The 13,742-nt window shown below is 41.2% G+C and overlaps 2 protein-coding genes across 16 annotated transcripts in view; one reads left to right on the top strand and one right to left on the bottom strand.

Annotated features, from left to right (window-relative positions):
• The window catches only part of LOC129748355 (piezo-type mechanosensitive ion channel component-like), a 157,406-nt gene that overhangs the window by 36,885 nt on the left and 106,779 nt on the right, over window positions 1-13,742 (top strand). The gene's annotated exons all lie outside the window — the stretch shown is intronic.
• On the bottom strand, window positions 4,106-9,412 carry LOC129741476 (uncharacterized). The gene has a single exon (XM_055733216.1). It carries the CDS (start codon window positions 9,410-9,412, stop codon window positions 4,106-4,108), a length of 5,307 nt encoding a protein of 1,768 aa, XP_055589191.1.

The raw sequence follows: 13,742 nt of genomic DNA, 5'->3' as shown, positions 1-13,742 counted from the left end.
GTTATAACGTTGCATTTGGAAGAGTTGACTAGTATTCCCAGACAACCAATTGGTGGGTATATAAAATTTGCAACACAAATATACGTGCAAATATAAGTGTAAACAATTCGTATATAATGCAGCAAAACCAGTATATACGTATCATTTTGGAGGCCATATAGGTACATTAGCACACATATTCTTGATTTGGTTTATTTTGTCGTAATAAAAACATGCAATGTATTTTAATACGATAAAGAATATGCATGGAACGCACATTGTAGGTGCATATAAACGAATTGTCGTAATAAAAACATGCAATGTATTTAAATACGATAAAGGATATGCATGGGCCGCATATTGTAGGTGCAGATATACGAAAATGAGTTTAAATAGCATTCATACGATATAATATGTTAAACAATATACGACTTCTGGTTGTCTGGGTTCCCACCCTACTGCAACCCTCTGTAAACTTGTGTTGAAGGGTGTTTTACTTCAAATCTGCACAGAACATTTGAGTTTTCATCCGATTGCCAAAAAATCTTCTGGGAGTAGTAGGAATAAAGGAGAGCTTTCTTTGGCATCCTTCATTTATTTTATTTTACTTGTATGTAACCGAATGCCCAAACCTTGACATCGACACCAGTTATAAGATTCTGCACGTCCTCAGAATCGACCGTTTTCAGAGTATCAACACATGCCTTCTTAACTTTCTTCGACATTCTTCACAAGGTCGTTTCAGAAAGTTTCCATTAATAATGGGCATGTACCTCTTGATCTGGCGCAGTTCCAGAGTATTTGCGGGTTCAGCTCTTTCGGCACAAAGTCGACTCCGTTCGCCTTGTACCACTCTATCACTTCCTTGTAATAGTGCAGAGTGCCAAATCCAGCCAGAAGAGAGTCGGACCATCGCGAGCCTTGAGGATGGTATCCTAGCTCTGAAGGCACTCTTTGAGCTACACTTGCGCATTCATAGTGCGGTGACGAACGGAGTGATATCCGCGTTCCGCACGAGCAAATGGCTTGCCAAATCAGAAACTTCTTTGAAAATTAACCTTGACCTTCACGTACAGGTTTCTAGGAATCTGCTTGAAGTCTGCCTTGATGTACGTCTCATCATCCAACATTGGATTGGAGAACTTTTGATCTGATAGCTTCAGCGCACGACTTTTCGCTGTCGTATTTTGCCTCTCGTCTTGGTTTGCGGACTTTTACACCTTAATCGATTAAAGTCCGGTTCGTATTTTGGTTTGCTGCACGAAAAACGCACTAATTGGTGCAGGGTTCAACACGCACGAGTGCGTCAAATGAGAAAGAGAATATTTTACGCAACTCTTTCGTTCTCCGTTCACGGGCACATTTAATTGTTTAAAATTCTCACGAAAAATTTGCGGCCGACACGCAATTTGGAAAATTTTGGGCAGTGCGGATTTGCGCGCGCCTATTCGAGAGCGCGAACGGTTCGGGAATCCCATTTGCGTTTTTCTAGCCGGGTGCGTGTGTGAAACCGAGCATCTACCGAGAGAACACGGCGGCTCTCATTAGCAAACGAAGTGTGGGCCGTGTGTTCCGTGTTTGAGGGCCGAAAGAGAAATCTGTGTGAATAATTTTATTAAGAGAATTGGTAAAACAGAATACTGTGGATCATTAGAATCAATTTTGGAGGTTTTAAAATACTTAGAGAAAGGTGGGGTAAATGTACGGGTCGGGTAAAAGTACGTTTTACGATTATCACAAACTGAGAACAGCAAAATTTGAAACTCTGACGTGGATTGATGGTGATTTGGATTGCCTACATCTAGACATATTTTTTCATATAAGTTAAAAATACTTCGAAAAATGAAGTAAAACTGTTTTTAGCATAAATGATGTAATATTTAAAATAAGGCGTCGTACAAAAATTACGTAACGCAAAAAGTCTAGAATTTAGACCCCCTCCCCCCCTATGTAACAATAAGTAACGTTTGATAGAACCCCCATTCTATAATTACATAACGCTTAGCTTAGTAAAAGTACACAAAGTAACGGGGGTTCTCATCTGGGCCCCCGTCAACGGTAATAATAACAATGGGCTTAAACTCTCCTTGCTCACGCATGATCTCATCGAACTCTGATAGTTCACACACTCTGTGTAAATCCAGTCCATGGGAATTGTTACATAGGGGGGGGGGGGGGGGGAGGTAAGGGGGTCTAAATTCTAGACTTTTTGCGTTACGTAAATTGTGTACGACGCCTTCTCTTGATTATTTACTATGTTCAGTACATGATGCCACGCGCCAGATTCCAAACTCGACAAATTGCTCAATTACTTCTTTCCTACATTTCCTACGTATATAGCATAAGAATGGTCACTCAAGTATCAAATTACTTATTGAAAAAAAACTTGTCCGGCTTGGGGATCGAACCCCGACCTTCGTGATGAGAATCGAACACGCTACCACAAGACCATGATGTTGTTCTAACTAAAACTCAAAGTGAAGATGTGATTTTGAAAGCACCTCAATGCACTTTTGTGACTTAGTAAATTCCGTTTTGAGCACTTTGTGCCCTTTATGTGACTTAAGTCCCTTACAACGTACATATCAATCACAATCACACACTACATAGTCTCATATCTACTTAAACTCGTTCCTCCAAAGTTCGAATTTCGCTGAATAAAGTTTTCAAATGGAATTGGTACCAAATTTTCTCGAATGTGAGCATGAAAGTTACAAAAGGTTCCTCAAATAGCCTTCTATGGACTTGAAGTTCCAAAAAGTTCTTCAAATAGCCTTTTTTGTGACATGTCAATCGCACCCACACAGTATGAAAGTTACAAATTAGGTCTCAAATATCCTTCTGTGAACTTCAAGTTCTATGATCATCATTCAGAATAAAAGTTGCAAATTGGATCTCAAATTGCCTTCTATGGAATCGAAGTTCCAGATAGTTCCTCAAGTAGCCTTTTTTGAGACATGTCCGCCATTTCATGAATATGAAATGTGAACGAACATCACAAAAGGGCATATAATAAATAAATCATTTTTTGGAGCTTGGAAATTGTTGAAATGTTTAATTTATTTTGAAACTTCAACTCAGAACAACTTAAAGCTAACTCGCAAATGATTGTTTTTGAAAAGAGTAAATACTTTGACTTTATAAAATTTCGTCCCACTGTATTTACTTACCACGAATTTATAACACATTGAAAAACAGTTGAAGCAATTCATTGAATAAATATCAAGATAAAATCAAGAATTTGTATAATTTTATGCTTAACAGTTATCAACATGGAATTTCATTTTTTAAAACCGATATTATTTTAACGGATGATTGATTTATATGCCTGACGATACCTCAGCTTTCAGGAACCAGCAGAAAACACTTGTAGGAGTTACGGATGGAGTTCACCAGGTAAGTAACCACGTTGACACAACTCAGGTAAGTTCAGGTAAGTATACACTCTCCTTTATTGATAATTCTTCTCTTCCTCTAGGTTTTCATGCACTTTATTTACTTTTCTCTATGATTTCTCTCTTAATTCACTTTTATTCTTACTTTTCTATAAATTTCAACTTAATCTACTAAACTTTCTTCTTATTGGTAAACTAAAGATTTTGTAAACAACTGTTGTCAACTTGACGGGTCGGTGTCACAACCAGAAACAGGGGCGAAATTCTTCTTACGAAGGCCTTTTATCACTTTCGACCTAGCCGGATACCACAGTTCGCATAAAATGTTCAGTTGGTCGAAATATTGCGTTTTTGCGATAAACTTGTGGATGTTTAATGTAGCATGTTCACACGTAGATGTCACCACCGGTTTGATAGGATCGAACATCCTGGGCTCCTCAGAAATAGCATTTCTGAACATTACGCTGACCTTCTTGATGCGAAAACCTTGTGCGACACTGGCTGCATGCTGGGCGGTTTTGATGACTGGGTGGAAAGATGAGTTTGGCGGCGCACCGTGTAATCGGACGAATGGGCACTCCCTCGGCTTGTTGACTTTGCTGCGATGTTGTTGTTATGATGTCTCGATGTTTACAAATCTATCAAAAGGAAGACCCGGTAGATCACCTCGATAAAGGATAAGGATTTGGACAGATTCTCACCTGATGAAAAATATAAAAATTCCTTGGATTTTAAATTTTGCTGCAAACTGGAACCGTTGTACCCTGGATATCGGATTGGCCTTCACCGGACTTGTTGGATTTCTCAGGCGCTTCAGTAGGAGTTGGTTGTGATGAGAACGGCAGTACACAAATTTTCGTCACTGGACGAGTGTAGACCTTGGATGAGCTTCGAACAGAAACAACCCGTGTAATTCCATCGTCTCCGGGGTGGATCTCAGTAATTCTCGCTGTTGGCCAGTGCATAGGAATTTTTCCTTCGTCTTTGAGGAGTACCAGTTGACCAGGTTTGATTTCGACGGGAGTGTTGCACCATTTGGTTCTTGCCTGCAAAGTGCACAGATACTCGCGATGCCATCTCTTCCAAATGTCCTGGAAGATTTTCTGGGTTTGTTGCCATTTGCGAAGACGATTCATTTGGATATCTGATAGGTCGTTATCTGGAACTGCTTTTAGTTGCGAACCGATCAAAAAATGTCCGGGAGTGAGTGGTTCTAGATCCGAAGATTCATCACTCAGGGGGGTGATGGGGCGAGAATTTAAGCAGCATTCGATCTGACATAAAAGCGTAACCATGTCGTCGTAGGCTAATGTATGATTCCCAATCACTCGTATAAAATGCTTTTGGGCTGAAAAGATAGCAGCCTCCCACAATCCCCCGAAGTGAGAAGCCTTTGGTGGGTTGAAGTGCCACCTTATTCCGTGGGCGAGGCATTCTTGATTGACGGCTTGTTGGTGGGAAGAACTGTTGACCAATCGGCGTAATTCGTTGTCGGCTCCCAGAAAATTACGACCGTTGTCGCTGTGCATGTCGGAGCATAATCCCCGTCGCGATACAAATCTCCGAAGCGCTTGAATGAATTTGGCAGTACTGAGATCGGCAACAAGTTCAATGTGTACTGCTTTCGTTGAGAAGCAAACGAAAACAGCGACGAATGCTTTCTCAGACGCAGCGCGCCTGTGGACTGGTTTGAGAAAGATGGGCCCCCAATAATCAATGCCAGCAACGGCGAATGGTCGTGTTGCTGTTATTCTCGCAGCAGGTAGTTCACCCATAAACTGCTCGACTAATCTAGGGCGAGCTTTAAAGCAGATGATGCACTGGCGAACGATCAATCGAGCACGATTTCTAGCTCCCAAAACCCAATATCTCATGCGTAGGAGACTTAGTAAAAGTTGAGGAGCGGCGTGCAGATGGTTGAGGTGGAAAGAACGAATGAGCAGAGTCGAGAATGCGTGGGTGGATGGTAAAATGATTTGATGCTTGCTGTCGTAGGTTCGTGGAGCTTTGTTCAAACGTCCCCCGATGCGAAGTAGATGATCGATTCCCAAAATTGGATGAAACCAACGAAGCTTTGATTTTGATGACACTTGTTTTCCGTCGTGTAGGCACCTAAGTTCTTCTTCAAAATGTTGTTCTTGTAGAATTCTTATGAGGTTTCTTTCTGCTCTTCGGATTTCCTCGACTGTGAGATTGGTTGTTGGGTGATTGAAACTAGTTTTTAATGAAAACCTATCGATGAATCTCATGCAATAGGCAGTCACTCGAAGCATTTTTCTATAGTCGGAAAATCTTTGCACGTAAGAATCTAGGAAAGTCTCTTCATGTTGGGCTGCGGCAATCAGTGACAGAGTTTTTCGTTTCTCTTCTGCCACTTCAGTAAGACGTTTTTGATGATTGTTGCTAGGCCAAAACTCAGGTTCAAGCCTCAGCCAATCAGGACCATTCCACCAGGATGAGCAAGTCAGAAGAAACTCGGCGGTGGTTCCACGGGAAAGATGGTCAGCTGGATTTTCCTTTCCAGACACGTGATTCCAGTGAGTGTTGATGGTAGCCAATTGAATTTTCGACACGCGATTGGCGACGAACGTGCTCCACGTAGAAGGTGTGGAATTTAACCATGCCAAGACGGTTGTCGAGTCAACCCAAAAAAAGGTTTCTGGGTTGGATTTCAGCGAGGAAATGACTTTTTGATAAAGTTGGGCGGCGGCTAAGGCGCCGCAAAGTTCAAGGCGAGCGATACTTTTCTTTTGGAGGGGGGCTACTTTCGATTTGGTCGTAATCAATGCAATTTTTACAAAACCGGATGGGTCGACTGATCTTAGGTAGGCACAGGCGCCGTAAGCTGACTCTGACGCATCAGAGAAGAGATGAAGCTGAATGGATGTTGGATTAGCGACCAAAATGCAACGTTCAATCTTGAGCATATTAAGATGATGAAGTTGTGAATAGTACGAATTCCAACGAATGATTAGATCTTTCGGAAGAGGACGATCCCAAGGCCAGGTTTTGGAATCTTCATCTCGCAATGTCCATAAAACTTGCATGTAGATCTTAGCAGTCACCACGACCGGTGCGACTAAGCCAAGGGGGTCAAAAAGTCGCGCAATCAATGACAAAGCGTGTCGTTTAGTAAGGCACATGTCGGATGATAATGGTTCGAGTTCGATGACGTATTTGAGAACATCGGAAGCAGGTTCCCAATGTAGACCCAGAGTTTTGATGATTGGATTCCCATCAAATTCGATAGTTGGTTGTAGAGCTCGTTTGTCATCTGAAAGTCCCTCTAAGGCTGCTTCGGAATTGGATGCATACTTACGGAGTTCAAATCCTCCTCGCTGACATAATGCATCAAGTTGCTCGCGTAACGATATGACCTTTTCAACAGTTTCAGCTCCGGAGAATAAATCGTCTACGTAGAAGTCTCGTTTCAGGATGGTCGCTGCTTCGGGAAAGTCTTTTTGCTCGTCGTCGGCAAGTTGCTGCAACACACGAGTTGCTAGAAACGGGGCGCTCGCTGTACCGTAAGTGACGGTTTTGAGCTCGAAGGTTGCCAGTGGCGATGTTGGATTGCTTCTCCAGACAATGCGCTGCATCGGGGTGTCACGTGGATCTACTAATATTTGTCGGTACATTTGCTTTATGTCGCCAATAAGCATGATTTGATGTTTTCGAGCTCGCATGATGATAGATCGGATGTCCTCCTGTACTACAGGGCCAACCATGAGGATGTCGTTCAGTGATGCACCGGATGCGGACCTGCAGGATGCATCAAAGACTACGCGAATTTTAGTAGTAGTGCTCGATTCGCGTATTACTGCGTGATGAGGCATGAAGTACTCGAGAGCGTCTAATTGGTGAGCTCTATTTACTTCACACATGTGACCCAAGAACAAATATTCGTGCATAAACTCGACATACTGGATTCGCTGATCATTATTCCGTGATAGTTTACTTTCCAAATACTTGAAACGCCGATTTGCCGTATTCCAATTGTTGCCTAGGTTGGGGAGAAGGTCCTGCTTCGCTGGTAACCGCACCATGTATCTGCCATCATCCGTTCGAGAAACCGTGCTCTGGAAGTGGTTCTCGCAAGCAGCCTCTTCCACTGAGTGGCACGGAGTTGAGTCACCTTCTTCGATTAACCAAAATCGTTCCATCAACCGATGAAGCTCAGCGACCGAAGCTACGGATGCCATTACAGGACCTGTAGAATGGCAGTTGCTTGTCCTTCCAGATACGATCCAGCCTAATGTAGAGTTGATCAGCAGGGGGTAACTATCGCCGAGAGAAATTCGTCCTGGAGGTTTGAGTAGCTCGAAGAAGATTTCGGCTCCTAGTATGAGTTCGACAGGATTGGTTGCAAAGAAGGCGGGGTCTGCTAGGTTGATGTCGGAAGGTATCTTCCAATCGCTGACGTCAAAGCATGATGTTGGCAAATTAGTAGTGACCTTGGGAAGGACAATAAATTCTAGGGTAGTCGAAAAGTTGCTGACACGAGACTGTAGCGTGGTTTGTATCTTGTGTCGTGCGTGGGAAAGTGATTGGCCAATTCCGCTGATAGGGAGGTTGATTTTTACGCGGCTGGACTTCATTCGTTGCGATAACGATTCTGTGATGAAGCAGCACTCACTGCCAGAGTCAAGCAAAGCTCTGGCTGTGTGGATTGTTCCATTGTCATCGATGAGATTGACAATAGCTGTGGCAAGTAAAACTTTTTTACAACCAGTGGAAGCAAGGCTCACTGGATTATCAAGAATGGCTGACACCGACGTCGTAGGTTGTTGAGATGGTAGAGAATTTTCGGCTTTCGTGGATTCAGTAGATTTGTTGTTGTGATAGTCTCCTGAACAAAGCAGAGTATGATGACGCCCTCTACATTTTCTACAATTTGTAGATGAACAGTTGTTTGCTAAATGACCCTTACGCAAGCAATTACGACACAAGTGCAGTCGACGAATTTCTTTCTCCTTCGTGTCCAAACTCATTTTTGCAAATCTGGGGCAATGGTACAGAACATGATTCTCGGAACAGATTGCGCAATGTTTATCATTCAACTGATAAGCACTATGACTACTAACAGACCGCTGTGTGGATTTTCTTAAATTTCCCGAGAAAGTAGTTTCTGGAACCTTTGCCTTAATGCTTTCTAGAACGGTTACTCTGCGTTGAATGAATGCTACGAGGTCTTGGAATGAAACGCTGTCTTTAGTCGTAGCATAAACTTCCCAGTCCCGTCTTGTCGTGCTGTCTAAACGAATACTAAGCATTCGAATAAGCAGTATGTCCCAGTATTCAGTCCGTTCGCCTAGCTGATGTAGAATTTTGACGTTGGCCTCAAATCGTTCCACAAGAGAATGTAAATCCGAAGCTGATTCCGATTTTAATGCTGAGAACTCAAACAGAGAATCGACATACGACTGCTTCAAACGACTTGGATTTTGGAAGTGATCCAAGAGTAAATTCCAAGCAACCAAGTAGTTGTTGGAACTGATCGGAATGGTTTGAATCAACTTTTGGGCATCGCCGGAGAGAGAAGCACGTAGATAATAGAACTTTTGAATGCTAGAAAGTTCATGCGATGAGTGCACAAGCGATACGAAGAGATCGTGAAAGTTGAGCCACGTGTCTATGTTGCCACTGAACGTTGGAATTTTGATATCAGGGAGTCGTATGTGATGTGAAGAAGGTGGGAAGTGCGACGTGAAACTGGAACCGATTGGCATATTGGGTGAAGGTGGTAGTTTATTGGCAGCTAGAAGAAATCCTTTCACTTTATAATACAGGGACTCGAATTCCACTCGTTGTGCTAGGTGAGCCTCAATCGCTTTCGGCTCTAGAATATCCATGGCTTCGATTTCTCCTTGAACCTTCAGGAAATCATTCCACAAAACTCCAAGGTTTTCAAGACGTACAGGAACCTCATCAGAATGCGTCTCGTCGTTATATTCGTCTACAAACGCCTTGATTAGCCCAAATGATGTTTGGATACTGCGAAGTCTGGTTTTGAGGGCTTTCAAGCGACGTTCGGTAGACATTGTAGAACGGAACGGGATGCAGGAACTAGAAATGAGGGACAAGCGTAGCTCACACGGGACAAATAGATAGGTGTTGGAAATCTAATTACCTGATACAGGCAATGCAAGTGCCTTGTATAAATGTTCAGAACCAAACGTAACCTCAAAGACGTGTTGTGTCTTGGTTGACCGGAATTTTCAGCATTGGCAGGGGCACCGGATAACGGAATTCGACGTTAATCCGGCTCGAAGGACCAGATGACGATACCTCAGCTTTCAGGAACCAGCAGAAAACACTTGTAGGAGTTACGGATGGAGTTCACCAGGTAAGTAACCACGTTGACACAACTCAGGTAAGTTCAGGTAAGTATACACTCTCCTTTATTGATAATTCTTCTCTTCCTCTAGGTTTTCATGCACTTTATTTACTTTTCTCTATGATTTCTCTCTTAATTCACTTTTATTCTTACTTTTCTATAAATTTCAACTTAATCTACTAAACTTTCTTCTTATTGGTAAACTAAAGATTTTGTAAACAACTGTTGTCAACTTGACGGGTCGGTGTCACAACCAGAAACAGGGGCGAAATTCTTCTTACGAAGGCCTTTTATCACTTTCGACCTAGCCGGATACCACAGTTCGCATAAAATGTTCAGTTGGTCGAAATATTGCGTTTTTGCGATAAACTTGTGGATGTTTAATGTAGCATGTTCACACGTAGATGTCACCACCGGTTTGATAGGATCGAACAATGCCGTTTCGTAATGTTTAATAATCAACATGCGTCTTTGCTGCTGGACGCTGGTTGCCCTTACGGGTATTCTAGGAAGCTTATAACCACTTCGAATTTTAGCTGCCGGTAAGGCAACATCTTGGCGTGGCGTCGTGGAAGGGTGTTCGGCTATCATCTCGGAGGATAGGGTTCAAATCTGGTACCAGGACTAATTTTTTCCATTAGGTGTAAGCAAATCAAATTATTGTGTAGCAGAACTGGCGTGCGTGCCGGCACGTATCGAACAAAATTAAAAGCAAAGCAATTAAGTATGATCAATTGAGGGAGGGGATGGGAGGAATAAAGATGGATGCCGAGAAACCGGCAGCACCACATGGGCTGGTGATGACCAAAATAAGAGAGGAGAGGAGAATTATTTTTGGATTTTGCTGATTAAACGTTTACTTGTGGGCTGAACAGAAGGCCGTTCAAATCTTTAATGGAACTTCAAAGTTTCAATAAGAACTTAAATTTTGGGCTGAATAAAAGGAACTTCAGCACATTGATTATGCTGATTAAGCTGTGTTCGACCTTTTTAACGAGACTTTTGGTTGCTTGGGTTACTCATGAGAATTTGGCAAAATAAGTCACATATAACGTACATATTAATATCACTATTGCAAATTTCAAGTTCATTAATGAGAACATAAAGTTCACTCGAGGGAATTGGGCAGTTGATTCACTTTTTCAGTCAATATGTTACTTTCAAAGCCTTCATTCAAGTTAATATGTGACTTTTGGTTGCTTAGGTAGTTTTCGACAGTGAGCCTGGAATTGTTCCGAGTTCCGAGTCGATGTTAAAAATAGCGTCGGCGAGTAAAATAAGAAGAAAAAGAAGAATGGATGTCTACAAAAAACTTGTTGAAATTATTTTGAACCATGACAGGAAACATTAAATAACTATTTTATTCAAACAATCGGATAGATTGATATTTTCTGCTTATCATCAAATGATTATGACATATGTGAAAAATTTTATTCATGAGATCGGTTCAATCGGTTCAGTAAGAGCAAAAAAAAACCTTGTTTGAGATTTATAAAATTTAGTGTGAAATCAATTAAACTGTTTTGTAGTTTTTAGAAATTTCTACGTGGTCAACCGAGGAGGAGGTCAGGGGTTTGCCACATGTCCATGAGTTTTCACAAAACGGGGGTGGGAGGGGGTCAAAAATCTCACTTTTCTGACAACTTGGTATCTGAACGGTTCGTAAGGTAATATTTCTACCGGTGTTTGCAATTTTGTTTTATTTCTGCGTTGTACAGAAAATATAAACTATTAAAATTTCAACGAGGTGGTCGAATTTGTCTTCCATAGAGCCAGCATTGTTATTTTGTAAAAATATTTTGGTCAGCTCATTTCTTAAAGAGCATTGAATAGCTGTATCGTTGAGCTCTAGCAAACTATTGAATAAATAAGCCGTTGTTCAGTATGCTGTGTTGTCATTCTCGGATTTATTTCTGCAGAATTTATTATGTTTTTTGCTTGCTAGAATTTTGCTTATTTATATACCGATAGATTTGCACATAATTAAACAACAGGCTCCAAATTTTGTGTATTGTCTTCAACCGATACAAAATAAACTACGACAAGGTTTACAACTGTTTGCCTTCAATATCAATTTATAGGCAAAAGGTCATTTGCATCCAACGTGATCCGTGATCAAAAGAGTCTCATTTTTGGCTTGGCCTCTCCTCAACATGCTAAACCACTTTTTGGCACTTTTAAGTCTTCATTCACCATCGGAAGAATTTTATCCTTTTCTTTTCGTCAACATAACTAGTCTAAGAGATACAAACTACACATTATCATTATCGCAGGTGCTAGTTAGACAGACGGTTGTGGTTTGTTGCCCGTTTGGCCGCTCCTTCTAATGAATGGCACCGCCTGGAGGTCATCCAGACCGATGAAGTCTGAGAGAAAGAAATACCAACTAATCCTACCAATGGATCCCAAAGTTCACCTACTTTTCCCCAGACGACCGCACCAAATGATCGCTTTGTTTTCGAGTTCTTGTTAATTTCACATTCGCATATCGTATTGCATGACGTGTAGTTACGTTCCCTACATCAACGCCCATGTTCATACACTAGTATACTTAGTATCGTGTATGGCACCTACAATAAGTATCATTGAGAGACCGTCTGCCCATTGGGATAGGGGAATACCATCAGCCAGCAGCATATGGATGGGGGAGGAAGTATAATTAAGATATCGGCGGCACATTTGCTCGTCTCTTCCATGTCCGGAATATGCAATGTGCAACAACGCGCCGCCTCCTCCCTCCCTCGAAAGCCAAAGTGTCTGGAGATCGAGTAACGTGATAGCGAAGTCAGCTCAATCAGCCAGTACATATAAGTAACTAGTAGAATACATATGCAACGACCCAATGCCAGGGTCTTCTCCGGTTGAATCCATTCAAGGGTGGAGATTCCGGATGATTGAAAAACAACCATTTCAGTGTAAATGCGCAAGGTACGGCACGGTACGGTGCCTATACAGGTGAATTTGATGAAACCAACACTCTGCAAACCAGTGGAAATGTGGCACTGATGGGTACCTAATGTATGCCATTAGTGCGTTGTTCTGGAGTGAAAACTCATAGGGTGATTTCCAGTGAAACGTTTGTATTTTAGTGGAATATTTATTTACATATATGTTCTACAAGATTCGTAGGTTGTTTCATATTGGTAATTTTGTTTAATTTTAGGGGAAAATTACAATGGAAACTAATTTATTTCCCGCGTGCAAGTGGTTTAAAAGGTATGAACGTGTTTCATCATTTGCATTTGATCTCCATAGCCTTAATGTTTGTGTTTGTCTGTCAACAATTTACACAGTGACCAAAAATGTATGTTTCTTTTAATACACAACGTGCTGAACGATGTTACGGGGATCAAATCTGCCACCACAATTTCTAATTTTATTTAACGTCATTGATCATGATCTATCCCTTTTCGTAATAAAATTGAGACTACCTCGTGGTTACTTCTTCATACACTGCAATATGCTAAAACAAATAGCCAATCTTAAGTAAATTTGTTGAAATCTTATGTGCTATATTGCCCCTATGTGCAAAACTCAATAATTTCATCGTTTTAGAAAACGGGAAGAAGTTTGCTTAACTTTAATGTAGCAATGTAGTAAAAAAATGTATATGTACTAATTATTCAGTTTAGAGTTATTTAACATCAACAGTTATTTAAATCAACAGAAGTTACATATTTCGTTCATGAAGCTTTAAAAAATATAGGGACTTGTGATATAGCTCAATTGGTAAGTCAGTTTCCTCTTGAGCCGATGTCCGTGAGTTCGAGCCCAAAAGAAATCATCGAACACAGTTCTTTCGGATAAGTTTTTTTATGACTGTGCGCCAGCTGCATTATTGAAAAAAGTCGTGAATGACACAAAGATGTAGAAACTTCTATAACCGAAACAAAAAAATAATTTAAAAAAGGGATTTTGAAGGCTTTAAAACTTTTTTAATTCACAAATTAGCAAGCAAATTCTTTTTAAAGGCAAGTACAACCATTTTAAGCATTGGTGAAAATGTATCCAATATTCAGAAAAAAAGTAAGTAA

The sequence above is a fragment of the Uranotaenia lowii genome, chromosome 2, assembly GCF_029784155.1.
Source record: "Uranotaenia lowii strain MFRU-FL chromosome 2, ASM2978415v1, whole genome shotgun sequence".
NCBI lineage: Eukaryota > Metazoa > Arthropoda > Insecta > Diptera > Culicidae > Uranotaenia > Uranotaenia lowii.
The sequence above is the reverse complement of the archived record's forward strand: the minus strand, read 5'-3'. Positions and strand labels throughout refer to the sequence as shown.